The sequence below is a fragment of the Podarcis muralis genome, chromosome 8 (assembly GCF_964188315.1).
Source record: "Podarcis muralis chromosome 8, rPodMur119.hap1.1, whole genome shotgun sequence".
Classification (NCBI taxonomy): domain Eukaryota; kingdom Metazoa; phylum Chordata; class Lepidosauria; order Squamata; family Lacertidae; genus Podarcis; species Podarcis muralis.
This window is the reverse complement of record NC_135662.1, coordinates 55,428,768-55,453,280: the sequence shown is the minus strand read 5'-3', so window position 1 is coordinate 55,453,280 and position 24,513 is coordinate 55,428,768. Positions and strand designations below refer to the sequence as shown.

Below are 24,513 nucleotides of genomic sequence, written 5' to 3'. Positions count from 1 at the left end.
GAGGCAGAGGTACATGTGCTCAGTTAGGAGGCTAAGGGTCTAAGCTAGGCTTGTTGAGGTGCTGTCCCTCATGTTAATACCAAGCATACCTTTTCTCCAAGCTGAAGCTTAACTGACACATTTTATTTATTTGTTTTATTTAAAATATATTTTATCCTGCCCATTTTATTTGGAATGTCAGAGTTGTGTACAATGAGTTATTTCACGACATAAAGACAATAATAAAACAACAGATGCAGATGGTCATGCATGAGAGAAGAGAGTAAATGGGTGAGGGAATAGCAGGTACCTCATCTTCAAGGATTTGACTTTCCTATGGGATTCTGTGTGTATAAACTAATACGGAAATCTGCTTCCTTTTGTTCATTGCCCTCGTGTAAACATCCATTGAGGAATCCTAAGGCTTTTCATTGCTAATTCTCTTAGCAAGCTAAATATAGCTGTTATTCCTTACCGGCTAAATAAGAAAGTTTTAACTAACTGTTAGTTAGATAAATCTAAAAGATGTCCTTAGAAAAGTTCCTTCTGTTCTCTCTCTCTCTCTCTCTCTCTCTCTCACACACACACACACACACACACATCTCAACACCCCTCATTTATACCTGTCTATTGAGTAGAAAGGGACGCGGGTGGCGCTGTGGGTAAAACCTCAGTGCCTAGGTCTTGCCGATCGCATGGTCGGCGGTTCGAATCCCCGCGGCGGGGTGAGCTCCCATCTTTCGGTCCCAGCTCCTGCCCACCTAGCAGTTCGAAAGCACCCCTAAGTGCAAGTAGATAAATAGGTACCGCTTTATAGCGGGAAGGTAAACGGTGTTTCCGTGTGCTGCGCTGGTGCTGGCTCGCCAGAGCAGCTTCATCACGCTGGCCACGTGACCTGGAAGTGTCTTCGGACAGCGCTGGCTCCCGGCCTCTTAAGTGAGATGAGCGCACAACCCTAGAGTCGGACACGACTGGCCCGTACGGGCAGGGGTACCTTTACCTTTATTGAGTAGAAAGGCTTTTAGAAGTGTATTCCAAAAAATGGAGACCAAAGAGGTGAAAGAATGACCTTGGACAGTTGTGGATACAAATATAGTCCTGAGTAAGGCACGAGCTTTTACTTTTTGACAGTTGTGAAAGAATGCAATAATACAGCAGAGTCATTAGCAATTGTTTGGAAAGGGCTGGAGAGCAGTATCTGGTGGGTACTATAAGGAATTATGGCTAAAACACACAGCTTGTTTTTTTGCTTTTTTAAAAAACTTATTTAAGGATGGGCCACTCATAATTCTGGAACCACTGCTACACAGTTTCCCCCATGTTGCAAAATAACACCAGAAACTTCAGGCATGGGAATCAGCCTACATTTTGACTTTCCTCCATGGCAACATTGCCCCATTTCTGAAATGGTCAGTTACAGCATGGGGAAGAGGTACAGTTTGGGTTCTGCTCTTGTGACTCCTGGCTGCTGATTATACTGCCATATTGTGGCTACTCCCACCCCACCCCATGTAATGTTTCCCAAATTCTACCCCCCACCAGTTCCATATTCTAGCTTCCCACAAGTAGAAAAGGCCATGCAGGCTCCAACCACACATGGCTACCAGATAGTTGATGATGATGCCATTAGACTTGCTGGTGCACCCATGCTTCTGGATCTGGGCACAGAAATTTTTCTTAGCCACAGGCCACCCTTTAATTTCCTGGAGTTGGGATATGTGTGCCATGTTGAGCTGTTAATCACAGGATCCAGCCTTGGCCATTAGACTGGCCATTCTGCCTACTGCTGGCACTTCACATGCTCCCCTAATCTAGATTGAAAACACTAGATACTCCTGGCCTATCATAAAAAAAATAAATTCTTAACAAGAAAGGAAAGTGGGAAATAGTCTGTGGGCAGGAAAGGTTTTAGGTAGCCTTTTAACCCGTTTCAGAACACCAGTATTGACATTCAGTTTGTGAGAAAATGTAAAAATTGTTAAAATGAATTAGGAGGGCTGTTTTACCTTTACCTTGTTTTTAAAAGTAGGGTGGAATTGCAAAATGTTTATTTGTTAGGATATTTCCTACAGCACAGTTGGCACTCTATTGCCAGACTTTCATGCATACTCATTGGGCATTGCATTCCCCATTCACACACATTTTTGTCAACAACAACAAGAACAAATCCTAGGAATTCAAATGGTTGCTTTTGTGTTTTAGTTTACCTTTCATTGTCTTTTCTGATCTCTGTATTGAAGCAAGTGCTGGTGCTGATATTTAGACACACTAAATTTGCTTGGACAAGAGTAGTTTCATTCAGGTTTCAATCAGAAGAATAGTTGAGTGATTATAGTTCTACCCAACCCACAGATTATAATTAGTAGAAATTTGAAATTATTTTAGCATGTGTTTGCCAGCGTGGGTCACAATATTACATTGTAAGCAAAGAATGCTTTTTTGTAGTTCACATACAATCTCTCTCTCTCTCTCTCTCTCTCTCTCTCTCTCTCTCTCTCTCTCTCTCTCTCTCTCTGTATTTCTCTCTCACACGCAGGAGCATTATTCATCTTCTAATTTTGAATATTCAGTTTATTTCTCTTTTGCAGTAGAGCTTTATTGGCCCCAGTAGATGATTCCCTTATGAATGCTTTAGTATGCAGTGGAATTGGGGCAGGTTTGGAGCTTTGGCTTTTACATTTTAAATTGGCCTTCTATTCTCAGGAGAGAAGTGCACAGTTTTGTTTCCTTCTAGTAACACAGTGATTTCCCAATCCCGCAGAGAAATAGTTACAAGTACTGCCAGAATATCAGTGCAAGCTATTAGCATTTGTATTATGTCAGGCATTCAGCAGTTTGATGCTTGCTTAAGAATTTCTAAAAACTAGAACAACAAAAACCAGGGGCCTCAAATCTGTGGAGGTTATTTTTCTATTTTACTGTTAGTGTTATTTACTGCTATCATAGTATTAAATGTGACACTGGCAGCATGGTAATTTCCCCATGTGGTTTCACAGAAATTCCTACGTATGATGAGAAATTGAAATTTATGTAAATAAAAGTGACTAATATTTATATACATATATACACTCCTAATATTATATAATTTATCTTGAGAGATAATTCCACAAAGGTGTCATTGTGATCTGCATAAACCCTTGTGCATAAAAACCTTGAGAATGTTTTTTCTCATCAACGGTTGACAAAACACACTCTCAAGGTATATAACCAGATTTTTGCAAAGGGATTGTTAACATTAGTTATAAATTAATAGTGTTTCTCCTCTGTGTGATTTAAGACCAGTTGATTGGCTGCTTTCTGCCCTCCAGCACTGCTTTGTGGTGAGATAATAGTATATATTTATGTAGCACATTGTGTATGTATTCATTTGTTAACTGCTTTCTCTGTACAGCCCAGTAGCTAAAGCTCCTTTGGCAACTCACAAAATGGAGGTCAACAACCATAATATAATAATAAGACATAAAGTAAAATCTAAAATTGATTTTAAAAGCCACAGATAAAACAACAGTGAAGAGTAGCAGTGTAAGGATATTATAAGCGTCAACATACTTTTCAAATTAAAGGACAAAAAAGTCTAGCAGAATGAAAAAAGTCTTCATCTGGCGCCAAAAAGACCAACATTTGGGGGCCACATGAGCATATCTGAGATAGGCGTTCTACAATCCGTGAGACATCACTAAAAAGCAGTTGCCTATTTCCCCTGCATTTGGTGGGAGCACCCAGAGATGGGCCTCAGAAGGTAGCCTTTGAGTCTGGCTAGGTGGTTCAAAATACCTCATATACACTATTTATACACCTCATACACACATTTATGAGATCCCCACGGAGCAGTGGTTTCTAAACTTTCTTTGGTGAGCCGTTTATATAACAGCTTGTCCACCGTGAAGCTCATGTTTTACAGTGAATGCAGTGCCTCAGAACGCACCCTGCTTTTAATCCATGCAGAACAGCTTGTTTAGGGGGTGTAGGACAGGCTGCACGACACATGCACACACAGCTCTGTCAACTCACTGCCCCCAAAGCATCTGCTGCCCGAGGCGGGTATCACACTCTACCTCATGGTAGAGCCGGCCTTGCTTCCCCTTGGTGAAGCAGATTTCTGGAGTTCAAAGCACAACTTGTCCCCACTTGACTCCCGGATTACAATCCAGGTCCTCAGAACTCACTGGGTAACCCCTATTCTGCACATGCCTCTCCCAGTGGAACCAAACTCTGAGAACTGGGTTTAGAATATACTTTGGATATGGCCAGTAGGAACAGCCATTCCTTTTTTATTGAAAGTCATGCCATGATGCGGCATAGTTCCCACTGGGCCTTTCTGTTTGCAGTGAGATGTTGTTGCCACATACCGTACCTCTGCCGCAGCTGAAAGTGGCACTATTTATTTCTTGTAAAAGGGATACTGCAGCTCTATGTTGCCTCATCTCTACCCCTTCTTGAAAAATTTGAGAATTTTTGCCCTTTAAAAAGTCTTAAAATCCTAACACCCACCCACAGAGTTTTGCAGTCCGTTATTACTTTCAGCTTGAATTCTGGATTGCCTGCCATCCCTTGATTTTGTTTTGTTTTCCTTGCAAGGCTGCAATGGAGCAAGAAATGCAGACTGGAGGTGGGGAGAGAGGCGGGTCTTGTCTGTGAGGAGGGGATAGAGAGAAGATCTGGAAAAGGGCCAGCAGAAATCATTTACCCATGTGAGCAGCTCCCTGCCTCCCCCTGCCTCTCTCTAACCAGCTTGGGCAGCTGGGTTGGAGCACCAGAATGAGCTAGGATTAAGACAGGATAATGGATTTGGGTGAAGACAAAATTCACAGGCCAAATTCTAGCCATGGTTTTGGACTGTGGTTTGTTGGCCACAAGCGATCCATAATTAGCACTGCCCTAATGCGTACATGTGTGTTTACTTCTGTAATGTCTGGATGGCTTTTCTACCACTTGGATGTTCCACGATGATACATTTTCAGTTTCAATGTGCCAAGGCAGATGATGCCTATTTTTAATTATATCTCTGTCTCTCCATAAAAGAAAATTAAAAAGATAAATTCTGTTATTCTACCCTTGATCCTCCTCTCCTCCTCACCACCGCAGCGTTTTGATGGGTTCAAAATTTTCAGCAACAGCCCCTTAAATGATTTTTTTCTTTTAAAAGGCAGGACATGCTAATGGCAAATAAAAACCTTTTCCCACCCCTTTTGAAGATGCTGCCTAACCAAAATAGCAAAGAAGACGCTTCAAATATTTTTGAGAAAATAAATAACCCAATAAAAGTCAAACGTGTCCTTTTTGATCAGCCGTAAAAGACAAAGACCAGCCCTTTAAGTCAGATACTGTAAACTGACCTTTGGAAAAAAAGAAGAGGTTTGAGTCATTTTTCCACAAATGCTAATGGCCTAGAAAACATGTTTATCAAAAGCTGGCAGAGGACTGCTGCGTTGCTACTATCTCCAAATGTCCGTAATGACACTTTGATTCACAGATGTCTTCCGCCTGTGCCTCAGAGCTCTGGGGTCAAAGCAGCACCAGCAGGCAGGTAAGGCAGGGCTAAAGGTTTGATCAGCTTGTGATGGCTCCACTCACTCTGCATTTGTCTCCAAGGTATTGCAGCCTGGGGGGGACAGTCGGGCTCTGGTTCTACTCACTTCCTATTATCCATGTGACTTGTCTCCGCCACGCTGGAGTCACTTTGATTTGCCTGATGTACTGCTTGACAAAGCTGGGTGATGGCTGAAAAGTAGATCCAGCTGCTATGAAAAGCGCACACCTGACATGCCAGTCCTGGTGCGGGCACATCATGGGGAGCATTTTTTAATTCAATGTAATTTATGCATCCTTGCCGTCCTGTGTGTGCCTGGCCTGTCAGCCGGTGCCTAGATGAAGGCTGACAGTTGTCATCCAGGGCCTGAAGGTAGCCTCACATAATGACACATTAGACATACTAATGATGTTTTCCTCTGGCATAATGTTTTCTTCTCAACTTTCCCTTACTCCTCGCTTCTCTCCCCCCTCCCCTCTTCTCTCCACCATAGGGATGCTTAGGACACAAACACGCCAAGGAGACTATCTTTGCGTAGAGTGTGGAAAGGGTTTCACCCAACCAAGCCACCTCAGAACTCACATGAGGTCTCACACAGGTACATTTTTCTTTACCATTCCATCAAGCGGGTGGGAGAAGCCCTTACTTACAATATTTCGCCTTGCTCTTAATTTCCTTTGCTAACCTGATTTTTGATTTTTGTAAAGAGAAAGATTCCCCATTTTGTTTAATTTCATATTTGATTAGCGCTGATCTTGTTCTTTTTCAGGTACTCAATTCCCCCTCCCTCCCCACATGCCTGGCATAGCACTGCAGCACAATTGAAATAAGCTTATTTGTAAGGTTTTGGTGTGTGTGTGTTTAAAATAAACCCACCACTTTAATTAGAGAGCAGAATACTCTGGAATGAATATGCTAATGAATTCTCTTGCCATCAGCACAAATTGAAATCAAAGAACCTTTTTGATCCAAACATAAAGCTTTGTTTTGCTGTCTCCTTGCTGCAGACTGAAAGAGGTCTGGGGTTTAATTTTTTTTATTTTATTTGGACAATGATAAAACTCTAAATCTCAGCCCTTTTCAAGCTGTGTGATTTGGAGAACGTCGCAAGCTTGAAGCTGCTAGTGTGTCAAGTTACCTTAATAGCATTACATGAGACAGTGAGACTAGCAGAGGGTTTTTTTTATTAAAAAAATATTTCTTTTTCTTTTTTGGAGAAGTGTGAATGATGCATACATAAGCCAGTCTGATGCAAAATGACAGAGGCCAAATGGTAAGTAATTCAAGAAGAGGGTCCCTTTACACATACACTGATAATTAATGTTGTCAGTGATTGCTTTCTTCAGCACTGAAGTCTGAATTAAAAAGGGCAATGGCCTTAGGCTGCCATTAGCACACTCTCTTACAGTAAGTGTTACGGTAAATTGGTATTTTCCGGCTACGGGCGAGGAGCTGGTGTCTCTGCTTTTTCCCCACCCTCCCCCAAATGTGGTTTAATCTGTAATGGACTCGAATATTGTACGCGCACTAACGAAGCTTGAATGTTAATCTGTTAACAAGCCCCCTTGTTCCCACAGTGGTATTTGAGTCTAATGGACTCCGAGGTACTGACGTTCACACCACCTCCGCAGACGCCCCAAAACAAGTATGTTTTACAATTAATTGGGTATTTGGTTTTTAATGTGGTAGCTGGGGAGAAAAAAAAAAGTTACACCGTGATACTCATCAGTAAAGCACTGACTCGTTAGATAAGAGTGTAAGTAAACAATAACCGTGCTGTGTTTGGTTTTAGATGCTAAAATCTGTGGAAAGGCCTTACACAAATGAGACAATTTATTAGCAAATGTCAACAAAATTGCTAAAAATATATTGAGAAGGGAGGGAGGGTAATTTTTGTAACGGCATATAAAATTGCTATCCTGGTTTCGCTAGATAAGTTTTTCAGTGCATATCTGCCCACTTCTCTAATTTCTGAAATGCAGCAACATCCATAGCCCGTGTTTTTCTGAAGAGTATTCCTATCACAGTATTATATAGCTCCTATCTTTTGAAAGACGCTTATCTTTCAATCTCTGTGGACTCTGTGTGGTGGTGTGTTTTCCTCTCTTGACAAGCTCCTGGCTGTCCTCTAAATTTCCTTATTTTCACTAATGCTGTCCTGGACGTTATGTTTCTTGCTTTTTCTTCCTCCCTGGTGTTTTTGGTTTCATTTTTATTTCCAGTCAGTTCCAGACCACCTAGTTCCCATTGGCCCATCCATGCATAGCCTGGACCTAACATCTAGGGCAAGCAAGCTCAGTTGCTTTTTCAAGTTCTGAATGTGATCCTTTATTAGCACAGAAATAAATTCTGACACACACACACACTCAGGCAAATACTGAATAAGCTATCAGAGGAATTTATCAATTTTTCCATTACAACATCCCCACCATGAGTTTCAGCATGGCAGTAGCGCTTGGAGAACTGCACCCAGGATTCCTTGCACAGGATCTGGAACAAGAGATTGCAATGCCCTGATCCTGAGCACACACATGAGGAAATGGACCTGTGCGTATATTATGTTGATTCTGGGATGCCTTTGAAAATAACTTCATCCTATCCTGCCCATAACATTTGGAAATGTTCATCAAGGGAAGAATTAGCATCACATTGAAGGTTTCCATTCTCCTCAATGGCTGTCAGGAATGTCCATGGGGTAATGGAAAACTTTCAAAGCAGTGAAAATAATAATCGTTGGTAAACACTTCTAAATGCAGGTAATTCATATAGTTAAACACCTCTAAAAAGTAAGAAGAGAAGGACACTTGTGTTGCGTTAGATACATTCTGGAGCTGGATCTAGATACATTTAAAAAAATTCGGGAAAATGCATTGTGAACCTCATAATGGGAAATCATGTTGCTGAAAGATGGAACTTCACAGTGCCATCTGGTGTCACAGTGTTATAACACATTTAAAACACCTTTTCTTTACTAATGTAGCTGAGTCCCAAGTCTCTTATGTCCACCATTTTATCTCAAACAATAGCCAACCCGATAATTTGGGCAGAGACCACAGCTGACTGACAGACCACAAACTTTACATGGAAGAGGACCTGGGATAAATCCCTGGTACCTCCAGTCAAAATGTGATATGAAAAGTCTCTGAGATGCTTGAAGGATACTGCTGCTGAGAAGAGCAGTACTGGACTAGAGGGACAAAAAGAGTCCATCTAGGTTGGTACATGGCGGGGACAAGGATATGTTCTTATGATGTTACTTATGAAGCACCACATTGGGGATCCTAGTTCTAGGTGATGGACCTTTTGCAGCAGTTCTATTTCTTGTTTTATCACAGCTGTCCTTCCATTTCCCATATGTGTCCGCTGCCCTGTCCGTGTCCTTAATTAAAATGCATACGTTAACTGTGTTTACTCTCATCTTTTTCACTGCAATAGACAAAAGTGCACTTTATCCACAATATCAACTTCTAGTTCATTCTCAGGGGTGGGGAAGGGATCTCAGTGCCTCCAGCATGCTGGTAACACCATTGTTTTCCTGTTATAAACTTCTTAATTGGAGAAATAACTATACAGGACACTGGAGCAAGGTCAGTTCTGGTTATGGCAGTGCCATGATTTCCAGATTTTCTCCATGCTCCATACCATAGCAATAGCTCTGGAAAGAAAGATTAAAATGGTTTTCAGTAAAGGTTTGGTGGTTCTTAGCACTGTGGATATAATTGTACCACTGCCACATTTCAGAATGTAGGGAAATGATCCCAGGTGATCAGAACTGAGTCCTTTACTGGCCCATTCAAGACTCATTGTAAGATACTGGCTTTTAAAAGAAATGAGTATCCAGCTTAATGACACCTGAAAAAGACTGTCAGTTTTGTGAAACCAATTAAATTACAGTCACTTGTGATTGCTTAACTGAACTAGAGTCTTTTAGATGAGTTTAATCCTCATCTTAAAAGGCTGGTAAATGTCTATGGGTCGATTCCAGTGTTTTTGCAGATGGAATGCAGCTAATGCAACCAATGTTTCTCTTTCTCTTCTCCCTCCATAAGCCTCACAAGGGGATCGGTGGGCGGAGGGGGGAGCTTACATTTGTCTTTGCATATCTCATGTTTGTAAATCAAGTCTAATAATATAATTACAATGGGTGTGTTTCACATTCCATTCTACCTTTATACCACATTCAAATGTGCACATAAGTAGTGTGGGAGAGGTTCAAAGTAAACTTTCATGCCGTACGTGAAAATGTTCCAAGAAATTGTCTATGGGTGGAACAGAAACTGATTTAGAAGGTGCCCCCTCCCACAGTAACTCCATTGTGTTGCATTAGAGGCTATCTTCTCTTATTTGCAATACAATCATTCTGAAGCAATTTTAACACGCATATGTCCCAAAGCATAATGCAAAATTTTTACTTTTTATGTGATGGAAATAAACTGAGATTGGTTGAAATCATGGAATCCCAGAACATAACTGCAGTAACTTCTCAACTGGTTCACATGTAATCCTAAGCCATGTTCTATAAATCATGGTTTCATTTGATCAGCTGAACACAGCCTAGTGCCTTAATCATAGTTCATTAACCAGACCAGAAACTAGCCATGCTAGTCATGGTTTAATAAATAACACGCTCTGATGTAGAAACTTAGATATCTACCCTGGCTTTGCTCTCACACTTTAAAGAATGAACATGGATGTGAAAATATGTGGGGGAAATCTTCCACCTCCATTAATATGATTAAATTCCACATGCCAAAACCTCCATGGTGGAATCTAGATGCATATAAAAATGTTGTGAAAAAGCTTTTTTTAAAAAAAAGTTTTGAAAAATATATTGAATTTGCCATAGCTCACCATCTAGTGTCACATTTGTATACAGTGGTACCTCAGTTTAAGGACGGTGCAGTTTAAGAATGATTTGATGTACAAACTTCGCAAAACCAGAAGTAGTGTCTTGCTTTGAGAACTTTACCTCGGTCTAAGAACGGAAGCTGAATGGTGGAAGTGGGAGGCCTCATTAGGGAAAGCGCACCTTGGTTTAAGAATGTTTTTTGTTTAAGAACGGACTTACAGAGCGGATTAAGTTCGTAAAACAAGGTACCACTGTAATGCACTTTACAACACACTTAGAATGTTTTATTTGCAGCTGTTTAGCTGAGTCCCATGTGTACAATGCAGTACATATTTGGTTCTGGATTTGGGCTATTGAACTGCTTTCAGTGGGACTGGTCAGTAACAGTTTGAGGAAGTCTGTAGATTAGATAAAAAATAACCTGGCATTTACCACAAAACTCCAAAGGCGTACAAAAATATACCATGTTTACAGTATGGTAATTAATAGGCATATTCTCAAAAACTGTTAAAATGAAAAAGTTTGGAAGATAATTAGGTGGGGAGGAAGTTCACAATAAATCATTAGCTGCCTAAACATTCTTAAGTAGAAAACATTTCAATGGTTGGTTGTAGAGATGAATACATTTTATCATACATCTAGACTTTCATGTGTTTGAAAAAGAGTAGAAAAATGTGATCAAAGGGAAAACACAGGCAAATATTACTACAAAATATTTTGTCTTTTCTTGACAATTTTCCTTTGCAGTGTTAAGTACTAGTGCTAAGGTAGCAATCTAAAGAATACTGAAGCTACCAACCTTGGTATCTTCAGCTAAAAGTCCTCTTTTTGACATTTCATTGACATATGGAATAATATGCCTGCTTTCTTTGGCTTTTTTAGCCTTATGGTTAATAGTTTATTGCAATTTTTTTTTTTAAAGATAGTTAGATTGAGCCCAAGAATTCCATTAATCAAAATAATGCATAATGAACAAATAAATGGCAATCTAATTTGTCACCTACACAGCTATAAATATTATAGTACAGTAAAGGAACAAGTAGATCCTGTTTGGATTGGACTGCTTGTGTTTCCTTTTGCTCACAGACGATTCAACTGACATGTTGAAGCAAAGAAGACCACATCTTGGCACCCTTTAATTTTTAGCTGAATGTGGGCAAGTCCATCCACTCAGCCATTCATTATCATAAACTTTTTTTAAAAATACCATGAGTTTGCCTATATTTACACAGAAACATCTCTAATTTCTTCTGCAGATTTCTCGGAGGAAGAGAGGAGAGAATTGCTTTGGGTCTGCACAGAGTTGTATCCAATGCTTGCTCTTCTGCTTGTGCATCTTAACTTCCACATTCTCTCCTCTCCTTTGCAGTCCCCCACCCACCCTCAAAATCTAATCTTTTTTTGGGGGGGGTGGAGTGCATGGGGAGAAGAGAGGAAGGGGAAGTTCCCTTGTACAAGGGGAAACACACTTGCTCAGTGATTCACTTTTCATGCCTCTCTTGTTACTCTGCATTGCACTAACTTTATTGTGTGTATGGATTCATTTGCACTTATTTACTGCTGGGTTTTTTGTTTTACAATGTAGAATAAATTTTTAAGAGAAGTGCTATCTAAGGCACAAACAGAAATGAAAAGATGCGTCAAGAAGTGCTGGTTCCAGCTAATTAAAATGCAAAACCAGATCCAGATCTGGTTAGATCTAGATATCCTATAACCAGTTCTGACTTATGGAAGTGGGAGAGGGAATGCCATTTCTGCTGATTTCTCCTTCCCCCAAATCACCATGCAGCTCCCTGTATGCAGCATTAAAACTCCACTGGGGGGGGGGGGGTTAGAGGACCCGGTGGATAAATATGGGAAGTACTATAGGAGCCTGCAAGCTACAGAAAAAAGCAAATAGCACCCCCTTCTGTTCTGTGAGCTTTTGCTGGGTCACCAGCCCTTCTGTGAGCTGGATAAGCCCTTCCATGAAGAAGCCGTTCCATGTGGAGAGGGCTGCCCTGCATCCAAGCCTGCTATTTTTAATAGTTTGATTTTTGCAGGCAGACAAGAATTTCAGAGTACCAGTGTTTTGTTTTCTTTAAGAAGAGTTCAGTTCTTTGCTTGATCCATGCTTTCTTCATGGTGCTAGTTAACTCATCCCTATTATCACATCTGTAAACGGGTCAATTTGCTCATAGCAAATTGGTGGCTTTATTTCCCCCCACCCACCTGCCACCATCCTTTACACTGGTTGCTGGCCATCAAGCTGCCATAACTGCACTGGCAGCCCAAACTTTGTGTGGCAAATAAGCCATGTGGAATCCAAGAGATACACCCCAGCATCTTCTGTATAATTCCAAGAGATTCAGTGGCAGCTTATGTAGTGTAACAGTATAGGGTAGTTCTCTCTTGAGTCAGCTTAGCAGTTCACTGTTGGTTGTATCCAGTGCTATGTTATTCAGAGTAGACTCACACATTTCACTGTTCCCAAGTAGGGTTAGCCTTAGATACAACCCTATGTTTGTGCTTAGCCTAGTTTTGGAAGGTGTCTAAGGGCATCATGACACCACGATCTGTAATTCATGATAATGTGTTCCTAAAAAACAAACCAGCCACCCAAGTATGCCAATAATATAGTTGTATAGGTTGGATCTCAGAAAGAAATTTAAGGTGATGTTTCTAAAACTCACTGGCAGCTGTGAGGGGCAAAATATTGAAGAACCGCAATAACCACAGTGGCTTTCCATATTCCCATGGCAAAAGCATGCTGTTTAATCAGAAGCATCCCCATTTGGTTTGGAGGTTGTTTGAATACCTGCTTGCGAAACAGACAGGCAGCTTTTATGAGCAATGCAATCAAATAATTGATTTGAAGTCATTTGGTCTGGAGCCAGTTAAACTAGCTTCAGATACTTGGCATCTTTATCTCTTGGTGGAGCTTTAGTATTACCTTGGCCTCCCATCCTGTAATGGCTGCAGTTCATCTCTTCTTCCGTGTAACAGGGAAACTTTTTCTCAAACTTCCTTTAAAACAAAACAAAAACCTCTTGCTTCTTTAGAGCACTTTCTCTTATGGAAATGCAGACATTCACACAATATCATTACATATTCTAATTTAGCACTGAGGGCTTTGTTCCCATCGTAGTAACACAAGTGTGGGGAAGCTTTGCTCTGAGCTATGGCCTTCTCCAGTATTGTACCCAGAGAGAATTCCACTAATGTGGTCTGCTTAGGGAAGAATTATTGTGCACCCCTCCCACTCATTGCCTGAGCTCCTGGCCCTCTTGCTAATCTTATGTTGTGGGACAGTTGCTAACCCCTTTCATGTTTCTCCGCTATGTGTTAATTCTCCTCTGTGGGTGAATTACAACTGGACCTGTAGGGCAAGCCTTCCCGAGGAGTCACTGACGAAGATGGCTGTCCCACATAGATACCTAATTACACCCTCGGGCCAAGGTCCCTTCTTCCATCGCTCTCTCTTTCTTCTCCCTTTTTTTTGTTTCTCTGGCAATTCTTATCCAGGGAGACTGGATCAAGCTGTTCCTTTTCCCTCCCACCACAGACTTCCTTCCCATATTCCCTAGTGCACCTGTAGCCCAGTTCAGTACGATATTTTGTGTGAGAGTGTGTGTGTGTGTGTGAGAGAGAGAGAGAGAGAGAGAGAGAGAGATAGCAGGGCCTCTCTCTTTTTTAATTTAACGATGAGCATCACCTCTTGAAATTGTTCGCCTATCTCTTAGGCATGATGTAGCTGTGCAAAAATATAAGGCATCTTTCTCAGTTTACTGCAAGGAATCCAGCAACCAACTAAATAAGTTTTATCACATCTTTCACTCAGTTACCGTTTCCTACATTTCAAATATACTGCAGTCTGTACAGCTGCTCCCCCTCCCTGTTTCACCCCTTTAATTTTGTTGCAAATCTTCCCAACTCACAGCAGACATTTGACTGGTAAATGCCATGAATCTTAGGCCGGCCTTAATTAGGATGCTTTTCTCTCCCTAAATCTATTAACAAAGGGGAGATGCTTAATACGTTATGTCAACCAGCCCAGGCTCTTCTTTAGTTCTTCCCAGGACTGCCATAGGCACGGCTTGAAATTTACTGGGAATGGTGGTTCTTTTTGCATGGATGTTGAGTCTTACGTTGTGTTAATTTAAAATGGTCTGTTTCCCTTCATCAAGGCTTTAGCTTAAGGTTAATGTATGAACATAAGATGCATTGTGCCATAGAGCTTTAGCAATCAGGATTGTAAGCCACATTGTTCGGACAGGGCTGCTCAGAATGCCATTGCCAGAGAGCTGGAGGCATCCATTTCATCGCGACTTTATTTTGAGGTTTACTTGGGTGTGGAACAGCCCCTTCTGCTTTTCCATGGTGGTAATTTTCCTTTTATGGAAACTGGTCAAAACTCTTACATATCTGTTTACTTTATTTTGAAAATAGTTGTTACCCACTCTTCATTGCCACAGGCAATCCTAGAGCAGGGCACAAAAATATGGATTGTTTGATCGATTGATTGGGTTTCTATGCTGCTTTTTGTCACACCTGACAGTGTACATAATACATCATATAATTATAAATCACAGAACACAATAAAGTACCAGCAACATCGGTAATAAAATCACAAAAGCAGTTCTATAAAACGAAATAAAAAACTCAAGGGTCAAAAAAATAAGTGAAGCAAATAAATAAAAAACACAGCTAAAAATGCATAGCAACCGATTTAAACCACCAGGATATACTATAAGAGTATTTCAGAGGGGAAATTCCACAAATATAAGTTCCACAAATCAAGCACCACTGCAGAGGGCTGTGCTGCCCTAGCTTATTAGAGGCATATATACAGTCTATGCTCTCAAACCTAGCTTGATCTGACGATTACCATAAGGTCTCTTTTACAGGAAGGGACACTTTTCGATTGCCGCTCACATCTGTGTAATTAGCCGTCGCCTCAACACATATAATAATTTTAATAATAAGTTTATTATTCACACTCCAACTATCTGGCCGGGTTGCCCCTGCAATAGATTGTTGCAGACAATCTATACTATGCATACTATGCATATTGATACGAGAGATCTTATTGCCAGCAGAGAGACCGTAATCAGTAGATTTCGTTAAAAGAGGAGAGCGGAGGGCTGATTCACACAAACAAGCAGCTGTGTGGGGGGCCACTTGAAATACAGCGACATGAGGGTTGTTTTTTGTGGATAAGCCATTTGTATGAAGTGGCTTCCTGTGCAGTTCAAACTGCATGTGAATGTAAACTCTCACTTTTGGTTTGAGCCTCTCTCTCTCTCTCTCTCTCTCTCTCTGTGTGTGTGTGTGTGTGTGTGTGTCTGTTGCGGCTGCATGAATATCCCCATAAGAATGGAATAAGGTTGGTCCTAAACACAGGATCAAAACAACTTGCCATTAAAACAGATCATTAAACAAAATGTGCTCTTCCCATTAAAAGGTGTTTGGTCCTCCTCCACTATATTCTTCAACGCCAGAAAATAAATCCTTGTCAAGTATACTTTTTCCTGGAGGCTGAGGCGTTATACTGTGCAGGGATTTGACCAAATTTTGGGATCTCCCTTCAGTGCAGAGACAGGGAACCTGTGGCTCTCCAGACACTGAACTACAACTCCCATAATCCTTGACCATTGGCCATGCTGGCTGAGGCGGATGAGATTTGGGAGTCCCATCGACATCTGGGGAGCCATGGGTTCCCCAGTTGCTGTGTACAGAGTGAACCCAACCTGCTTTCTTAGGGCTCCTTTAAAATCTCACCCAAGCATGTGGTAGATCTTGTCACATGAGCAATGATTACATTTTAAGCCAAAAGAGAAATTCTAAATTACTAGCAGGCTGTCCGGCACGAAGAATCCAATAACTATCTACACTGTATCAATGTATTGATTCATGGATGGGGAAGATGGCATGCTTCTGTGCTTGGAAGATGGGGTATTTTGGCACGGGTGGAAATCTTAGACCCTGGGGCCAAATGTGGCCCTCAAAACATCTCTTGTTGGCCCTCAGACCTTTCCCCTTGTTGGCCCTGCTTCACAACTTGAGTGTTTTCGCTTGGCTGGAAAAGTATCCTTGAACTCTTATAATGCCTCTTGGTTGTATGGATGAAAAACAGATAACAGTGTGTTTGTGTGTCTCTATGTGTGTAAAAAATAGCCTACAGCACAAATGTGAAATTTATCTTCACTAGTCTGTCTCTGAAATGTGGTCCCTGAACTAAAAAGATTTCCTCACCCTTGTAGTATGGCGTAAGACATTTTGGATCCTTGAATATAGTTCGCTATTCAGCTCACATGAACTTCAATCTGGTCCTGCCACCAAAAGCAATTTAAAAACTACCCTATCATTTACTTATAAATCCCCTCAGTTACCGTAAAATTTTGCTTCCCCCTTCCTCTGGTCTTTCCCCCCTTCTTCTAGCTATTCTTAACCTTTTCTTAAATGCTCCTTCAGTCACTATTATTTGCTATTCTAGTATGTCATAGAGTTTATAGGAACTTGACATGCTGTGCTCTCACTGGAGATGATTAAAAATAACTCTTTGTGATGTATTAGGTCAACGTTAATGTGCATAATGCTAATAAAAAGGTAGCTGGGGCCAGTAAAGAATGTGAGATTGCTCAACTGCTAGCCTAGAAATGGAAGCAAGAATAATAAAAAAAAAGTGTTACGAGAAAATAAGAATAATAAAATGCTCTGCCTCTTCCCTGTTCTATCTCCCCTCTCCCTCCATTTAGGCGAGAGACCCTTCCAGTGCAGATATTGTCCATACAGTGCCTCTCAGAAAGGGAACCTAAAGACGCATGTCCAATGTGTACACCGGGTTCCTTTTGACAACAGCCAGTACCTTGATCGACGGTTCCTACAGCCTCCAAATAATTATTCTCACAACCCTATGGAAGAACAGCTGGAAAACCTCCTTGCAAAGCATGCGGTCCCAGGAGCAACTGTGCTACAATGAAATCTGTGCTCTGTGCTTTGCTGGAAAGCGATGCCTCCGAACTGTTAATCATTTTTAAAATAAACGAAGAAGCTGCAGAAGATATATACAAATTGACATACTAATCAGTCCCCACAGCTCCTTATTTCCTTTATAACAAACAGTGGCGTTGGCAAGCTTTCTGGTGGCGCAAGGCATCTATATTAATCAAGATAACTTTTTTCAGACACTGGAAAAATTAAACTTTATATGATTTGGAGGGCAGCACTGCAACAAAATCCTCTCTCATGGTTGCTTGAATCTTTCTCACACACACACACACACACACACACACACACACGGATTTGGGAATGTGGGATGGAGTGATTAATGAAACTGCCATTAGCTGTCATGCTGGGGGGGGGGGGACACAACTTTCCCCCTTCCCCCCCAAAAGGAAGAAAGCAAAATGGAGGAGTCATTCAGTGCTGTGAAAGCCAGGCTTGATGAAGGACGGAAGGGACTAAAGAGAAAGACCATCATTCTGCAGTGAGGTTGTTTCACGATAGTTTGGGGACCACTTGCATTGCCAGCGGGCTTATCCTTGACTGCACACCATTAATAGTATGTGAATATGGAAATTGAAACACTTCTTAAAAATGCTTCTCTTTTCACTTCAGAAAGAAAAGAAAATGGCTAGTCAAACACTAAAAAGGAGAGGAAGAAGAAAAACAGGCTTCTGTGTTTTGTTTTGTTTTACTCTCAGGGCCTTTCTAATTGTTTGTTTATCCTGCTCTTTCTTTCAGTGCTACTTTCTGTGACCTGATCACAAAGGAAATGTGCATGCTTTTTAAAAATAAAATTAAAAAGAGTGGGGGGGATGATTCAGCTGTTTAAAGCTGCTGATTTGTATGCTTTTAATAGAAAGAAAGAAGGAAAGAAAGAAAGAAAAGAAAGAAAGATAAGAGTTCAGGCAGACCTAGGCCCTTAGGGTACTTTATGTGCCTGTATTTCTGTGCAGCAAGCCAGTTACCCTTTCTGGGCCCTTGTGACATTTTGAAGAGAGAGAGAAAAAAGATGAATAGCTTCTTTCGTGGTGACAGGTCAGTGTTCATCTAATGTGTCATGTCTTGTACTTGGTAATCACTGGGGTAAGGGGGAGAGAAAGGAAGCTTTATATACCTCTTCTACAGTAGTTCTTTTCAATGCAGGTTTTCAAGGTAAGGGTGCGGTTGCAGGTTGTTAACCATCCAGTGTCTGCAATTCATTTTTTTAAAAATAAATAAATTCCACAGGTATAAATATTTTTCTTTCCCTTCATTGCTATGGCACTATGTGTGATGGTAATAATTCAGATTTTCAGATTTTGCACGTATAATTTTATGCATCATCATCATAAAAATGCTGCCTTGAAAAAAAATATTCTGTGAAAAACTTTTTGCAAAAAAAAGAAGCTTTACTAGGTTTTTTTAAATTGTAACATTTTTGTAAAGGCAGAAAAAGGATTTTTTTTAAAAAACTAGCATGCTAAATATATTTTTCAAAAAAAAGCAATAATTTTACATGTACAGAAATGGCGCTAACCTTTTAATACTGATCGAGAGCAACCGTTTACTTTCTACAAATAATGGGATAGTGCTGTCTTTGAAGTAAATGGGCTTCTTACACAAAGAATTTTAAATGTGTACTTTTTCTGTGCTAATTTTGTTTTTGTCTCTCTTTGATTTGGGTTTCTACTTAATTGCAGATTACTTGACCGTTCTTGCTTTACAGTTGCTGACGATAATGCAATTGAAACGTTTGTATGCAATTTACTGGTTTGGGATTTTTGTTTGATTCCTCATACACCAACTGTATGTCTGCTGTAATCCTGGTATAGCTAAGAATATCTGTGCAAATGCCTATATAAGTGATTGTAATCTGCTGTCTTTTGAAGTTATCTTGCAGAAATTTGTATAGACACATTCCACACTCACCTCCCCTTCCTGTACCCCACTCCACTTTCAAGACACCCCCCCCCCAATCAGCTCATTTTCTGTCTTGATTAACACTTGATCAATTTGGGATTCACACTCAAGTGCTACTTTCCCCTTTATCAAGCACTTATTTTCCTTGTTTAAAGCAAACAGGTAAGGATTCAGGAATGCACCAAGGTAGCTGCTTTGCCTATTTTGTGTGTTTGTAGTTATTAAAAAACCCTTCTGTCCCTCAAAAGTTATATGAGTGTCATGTACAGCTGTAATTATTTATGTTGGTTGATTGTGTTTTGTTGTTGACGGGGTTTTTTGGGGGTGTGTGTGATGGGTTGTTTTTTGTTTTTGAAAGCTGATATGAAAGGATCTTAGTTAATATTAAGACTTTAAAAGCTCCTCCTGGAGACTGTTTACTTCAGGACTGTCTGACGCAGAGAAAGTGCTGTCACTGCCATTACCAGGGTACTAATCAGCAAAGTTTACAATCATAATTTAGCTACATGAAGAACAACAGCAGGGGAAATCAGTTTAAATAATTATATGCTGTGTATAGCACAGAAATGAGATTTTCACTTAATTAAACAAGAAATGGGGAGGCTGAGGGGGAGCAGTCATTAAAGAGCAGCCGTTTTCACGTGTGAATCCCAAGCATTGTAATTTCCTCCTTTATCATCCATATTGTATCGATTTGTTAATTCAGTTAGACCCTAGTGCTTAGGATGATTTGTGTTCTTATTTATTTAGTTCTTTGGGTTTCAGATAGCTTCCCCCCTTTTTTTAGGAAACTTGATAATTTTGTAGCATGACACACTTTGTAAGCCATCTTCTGACTGTTACAGAGACTTTTCTACTACCTCTATCAATCTGTTTCTTTTCCTTAACAGGTTTTCTACAGTGTTGCAGTCTAATGTACCTTAGACAATAAAGGGTTCGATTATGAGCACTGCAGATGGTGTATCAGCTATACCTTTCTGAATCTCTCCTTTTGTTTTCCTTTCTCCCCCCCCCTTTTTTTGCCCTCCATTAAAAAAACAAACATGAGCCATAGCAATTCACCTTCTGCTCTGACACACATTAAAATACTCTACAACAGGCTTCCTCAACCTCGGCCCTCCAGATGTTTTGAGACTACAATTCCCATCATCCCTGACCACTGGTCCTGCTAGCTAGGGATCATGGGAGTTGTAGGCCAAAAACATCTGGAGGGCCGAGGTTGAGGAAGCCTGCCCTACAAGGACCAAAATCAAGACACATGTGTAACAGCACCTTTCCAAAATGCTATGTTTGCGTTCACCTTTGTATTCCTTAGATGATTTCTACTGCAAGTGAATGGCTCTGTGTACACACCATACTGTTAAAGTACATTTAAAGCACATTTCCTCCTCCAAAGAATTCTGGGCACTGTGGTTTACCTCACACAGAATTTCAATCCCCAGCAACTCTTAACAGACTGCAGTGCCCCATGATCCTTTGAGGGGGGAAACATGCTTGACAGCATCTTCCTTAGGGGATCAAAAAACAAACAAAAAAGGTTGGAGTGGAAGACATGAGTTCTCATAATTTCAGAACAGTCGCATGCACGTTTGAAATGGGTGACATTGATGCTTTGTGATCTGGTTCACACAATGCGTGTCAATAGCTCCTTTGCAGCCCACTCATCCTGGAGACATTGCTATGCCACATACATGAAAGAAGAGTGACCAATATCTGCCCATTCCCACCAACTGAATATAACCAGATGAGAGACACATAATGTGTGAAAGATTAACACTCAATTAGAGGGATATGACTGGAAATACTTCCCAAATTATTTGGATTTCTTTCTGACTTTCCACTCCCCTAATACATAAAATTTTTTTTTGGGGGGGGGGTAGCAGAATTAAAAAATGTTCAATGCAGGGCACTATTCTGGTTGAAGATAATGATCTCCATAATTCAGCTTGTCTTGCCAGTAGTGATTTTCTAAAAATCCAGAGCACAGCAGCTTTGGGGAGTGTCCAAATCACTACGATTTTACCTAAAATAAAGTGAGGTGAAAATTCCTGTCTCAAAGATGAACCTGCGTTGATTCTATCAATGATATCCTTCCAGAAATGTTCACTTACGAAGATCTCCGAAACACATACTAGATTCACTTGTGAGCTTCTGCATCAGTAAGATCTCTAAAATGCCCAAATCAAGTTTCATAAGTCTGAGTTCTAGATCCACATATGACAGTGATTTGTATATTCTGGGTCCTTCAATTTATTACCCTGGTCAACGCATTTGGATGGCTATGTGATGTTATTACCACTAGAGAGAAAAACATCAACAAAAACAGAAAAGCTTTGGTTTATTATGTTGTTTATCCTTTCAAAATGGAGGAAAGATCTGTAGCATATCTATTACATTGAATCCTGCTTGTGCATGGGAAACACAGTAGAGTATTTGTTCATTCGAGAGGTAATTGTAGATATCTTAAAGGACTTTTTTTGAACTAGCAGCAAAATTAATGAGCAAAAATTGAGCATAAATATATTACCTTAAAACTTTCATCTATTCTACTAGTTGTGCTCAACAACAATGGGTAGGAGATCAGGATCCTATACCCCATTGACTGGATACAGACTCATGTCTGTTTCCTCTGCTGAGGACATGCTATGCTTCTATTCCTCACTTGTGTCTCCTTGGGTGTTCACAGTACCAACAAAACCATGCTGAAAGCCCAAAGATGGGCACTTTATAAGAAGTCAGTCTACTTAAAATCTCCATTGACCATGGGCAATGAAAGCAATGACAAGGGATGGCCAGTTAAAAAGGATATGATGGCCCAATGACAAGGAAAAGGCCGGAAAGACAATTTGTCTCTCCTTTCTAAGCGTCTTGTCCTATTAACACAGGGAACAGAAAGTATGAGGTGTGTGTTGGCTTAACTCATTTGTTCATCTGTCTCAAATTTGCTACCAGGGCCAGTGTGGTGTAGTGGTTAAGAGCTGTAGTCACGTAATCTGGGTAACCGGGTTCGCGTCTCCGCTCCTCCACATGCAGCTGCTGGGTGACCTTGGGCCAGTCACACTTCTCTGAAGTCTCTCAGCCCCACTCACCTCACAGAGTGTTTGTTATGGGGGAGGAAGGGAAAGGAGATTGTTAGCCGCTTTGAGACTCCTGAAGGGGAGTGAAAGGCGGGATATCAAATCCAAACTCTTCTTCTTCTTCTTCTTCTACCAAAGATGTGGCGGTAGATGTTAGCAAATAGGCAAGCGACAAGACGCCTTGCAGAGTGCTCTGGAAAATGAAGTTTTCACACCAGACAGTGCAAACCTGGCTTTTCTACCAGTACTTAAAATGGTTGGTGCAGCACTTCAGAGGACCTTCCTTTTTATTATTTCCTAAGCAGATGCTTTGCTGCAGCAGGCCTTTGAGGTTGCTGGAGGGCTGGCACATCTAGCACTCTCCAGTATGCGGTTTGTACACTTCATCGTTGTACGTTGGATGACAGTGAAGTGGGGGTAATGCCCCAAGCCTCTGTGAAAGCACATTTAATATTTAAATAGCCTCATGAATTTCTGATTACCAGTTTGAATATTTTTCTACCAAAAAAATTAACAATGTATATCACAGTTGGTAAAATAAAGACTAGCATTATATTTGTTCTTTTGAAACACACACGTTCCGACGAGCAGGTCATTCAACCTAGCTTAAAAGAGGTATTTCTCTACAAGAAGTTGGTAAAGTTATAAAGAAAATAGATCATGTTTCCCTGGTTTGTTCCTCCTGTAAGATAAACTCATGCCATGTCATCTGTTATCTCCATCATCTGGAGTGCAGCGCCATAAAAAGTCCTCAGGGGAGGAGAGTTATTCTGAGAAGTGGAAAAGTATTTATTAGCCTTATGAATACTCTCTTTTCCCTATCTGTCTCTAAAAGCCTTCCAATCTTTCAAAGTTGAGGCTTGCATTCGCTTGTAATTAAGCTGTAACTTGGATTTAGAGCTGCCTTGCATCATGATATACGCAGGTAAGGAAGGATGCCTTCAGATGGAAGTTTAATGTGGAATTGGTGCTGCTTGTGTCCACGGCTTTTATTGCAGCATCTGTGTGATGTCATCATCCTCAAAATGCCTGCCCATACTTTTGATTTCTTTTTACATTTACAGTGGTACCTTGGGTTACAGACGCTTCAGGTTACAGACGCTTCGGGTTACAAACTCCGCTAACCAGGAAGTGGTTGCTCCAGGTTAAGAACTTTGCCCCAGGACAAGAATGGAAATCGCGCGCCAGTGGTGCGGCGGCAGCAGGAGGCCCCATTAGCGAAAGCACACCTCAGGTTAAGAACCATTTCAGGTTAAGAACTGACCTCTGGAACAAATTAAGTTCTTAACCCGAGGTACCACTGTAATCCAGATTCCTCCTTACCCTTGGAATTTTGATAAGTTAAGCACACACACATACACGTTGTACATCTGTAGTAATTACTGGTGCATTTTTTGTGCTATTATATTCATTTTATTTTTTGAGGGTGGTTCGTCACATGTGGTGATATTTTGGTGGATGATCTCTGTCACTACATCCCTACGCCCAGTGCTTCCCCCCCTTTCCAAAAAAAGGTGCTGGTACTCACCATGAAGTTGTTACAGCAAGTGTCACACTTTTAACAAATAAAAGAAGAGGTGTCGGTACTGCATAGCCTTGAGTACCCCCAGAATAAAGCACTGCCTATGTCAGTTTACTGTTCATCTGAGCACAACCTTGCTATTTCATTTCTGGCAGTCCGCAATCCCAAAGGAAGGAAAAGCTACATGCCATTTTGAAGGAGAAATCGCCTCAAGGTCTCCACATGGTAAATATGGAAGACTACCTGGGAGACTGTACCTGTGGTACAGATAACAGGCTTTTAATAATCTTGAGCTATTGGGACTTCTTTTTTTTAAGTAATAAGAGGAAGATGTGGACAAGACCTCTTTATCATTCACAAGACCTAGGTATGATTTAAAAAACAACAATACACAAATACACGTTGGAAATGTACATTTCCTTGACCACAAATAGCACAACTGTCAATTTTGCTCATTGTGAAACATGGCTCAGTAAGGCTGCTAATTTTTGCTCTTGTGCACTGTCTGGGACACTCTCGCTGAAGGTTACTACACAAAGGTACAGAAATACATGCTTGCATGCCCAGAATGAGAAAAGTTAGTGGAGGGCAGTGGAAATACAGCCCCAATAAATTTGGTCAAGCTCCACCTCCTGGTGGGGACAGATAGCAGCATAGCAATACAGTGGTA

At 40.8% G+C, this 24,513-nt stretch overlaps 1 protein-coding gene across 5 annotated transcripts in view; it reads left to right on the top strand.

Moving 5' to 3' along the window:
- Window positions 1-20,221, top strand: part of ZNF516 (zinc finger protein 516) — a 111,483-nt gene extending 91,262 nt beyond the window's left edge. For 4 of the 5 annotated variants that reach the window (XM_077933203.1, XM_077933202.1, XM_077933205.1 and 1 more), the window contains exons 4-5: window positions 6,003-6,107; window positions 17,096-20,221. In XM_077933203.1, the coding sequence (XP_077789329.1) occupies window positions 6,003-6,107; window positions 17,096-17,319 (329 nt within the window). In that variant the 3' untranslated portion in view covers window positions 17,320-20,221. Of the gene's footprint in view, window positions 1-6,002; window positions 6,108-7,086; window positions 7,155-17,095 lie in introns of all 5 variants that reach the window. The other variant, XM_077933206.1, reaches the window with a different exon arrangement.
- Window positions 20,222-24,513: the final 4,292 nt, after the last annotated feature.